Here is a 915-nt window from a genome sequence, read left to right as displayed (position 1 = left end):
CGGAGAGGGACAGCGCGGCGCGGGAGGGAGGCAGCTGGGGCCTGAGTCCCGCCTCTGCCCCTCCCGCCCTCTGACCCCGGGGGAGTCATTTCAGCCCCCAGCCTCAGTTGCCTCCTGGGCGAAACCGGCGCTTGGATAGGGGCGGCCGCGTGAGGATGGGAGCAGTCCCTAGAAAAGCAAACCCTGGCCAGCTGATGAGCGCGGCCCGCCCCCTCCTGCAGGGGCTACCCTCTGCCTTCTCCGCCCTGCGTGCCAGGACTGCCAGAAAGGGCCAGCTACCTCATGTTCCCTGCCCGCGCCAGGGGGCTCCCAGCGCACTGATCCCCGGTTTACAGGCCGGGTGGTTGGAGGCCCAGCACGGCCCAGAGCCCAGGGCCACTCTCAGCTCAAAGCCCCGGGAGAGAAGTGGGAGCTGCAGAAGTGTGGGAAGGGGGGCCTCGATTTGACTTTCAAATCAGAGTTGTGTGACTCCTGCGGACGGGGTGGCGGTGTGGGAGGGTGGGGTCGGGTGGGGCGTGGGGAGCCTGGCCTCTCCCGGCACTGGGCCTGTGCTGTGCGGTCTCTCCCTCCCCCCACCCACCCTCCTGCCTCTCTTCTCTCATAACTCAGAGGCACGGCCAGGCCAGCCTGGTGCTACCGTTGCCTGGAGGTTGTACTGGACTTGTTTTTCAAACAGAGGGTGCCTAGGTATCAGCTTGGGCTCCTGGCGGTGAAGGGGGTGGCTGCTGACTCTCCTGTCCTGTTGGGGTAGGGAGATGGGGGAGGGTGGCCAGAAGGAAGGTGACAGCCAGCAAGCAGGGGCTCTGCCGCTCCTCCGTCAGCTGGACACGTTTAGTCTCACGCCCACTGTCCTCGGTGTCTCCATTAATCCAGGCATGATGCGGCCACCTTGACTCTCTGGGTTCTCTGGAACCC

At 65.7% G+C, this 915-nt stretch overlaps 1 protein-coding gene across 1 annotated transcript in view; it reads left to right on the top strand.

Annotated features, from left to right (window-relative positions):
- Positions 1 to 625: 625 nt before the first annotated feature.
- PFKFB3 (6-phosphofructo-2-kinase/fructose-2,6-biphosphatase 3) overlaps positions 626 to 915 on the top strand; it is a 93010-nt gene continuing 92720 nt past the window's right edge. The window contains exon 1 of the mRNA XM_011957052.1: positions 626 to 873. Coding sequence (XP_011812442.1) covers positions 756 to 873 — 118 coding nt within the window. The 5' untranslated portion in view covers positions 626 to 755. The remainder of the gene's footprint in view (positions 874 to 915) is intronic.

The sequence above is a fragment of the Colobus angolensis genome, unplaced genomic scaffold (assembly GCF_000951035.1).
Source record: "Colobus angolensis palliatus isolate OR3802 unplaced genomic scaffold, Cang.pa_1.0 Scaffold432, whole genome shotgun sequence".
NCBI classification, from domain to species: domain Eukaryota; kingdom Metazoa; phylum Chordata; class Mammalia; order Primates; family Cercopithecidae; genus Colobus; species Colobus angolensis.
The sequence above is the reverse complement of the archived record's forward strand: the minus strand, read 5'-3'. Positions and strand labels throughout refer to the sequence as shown.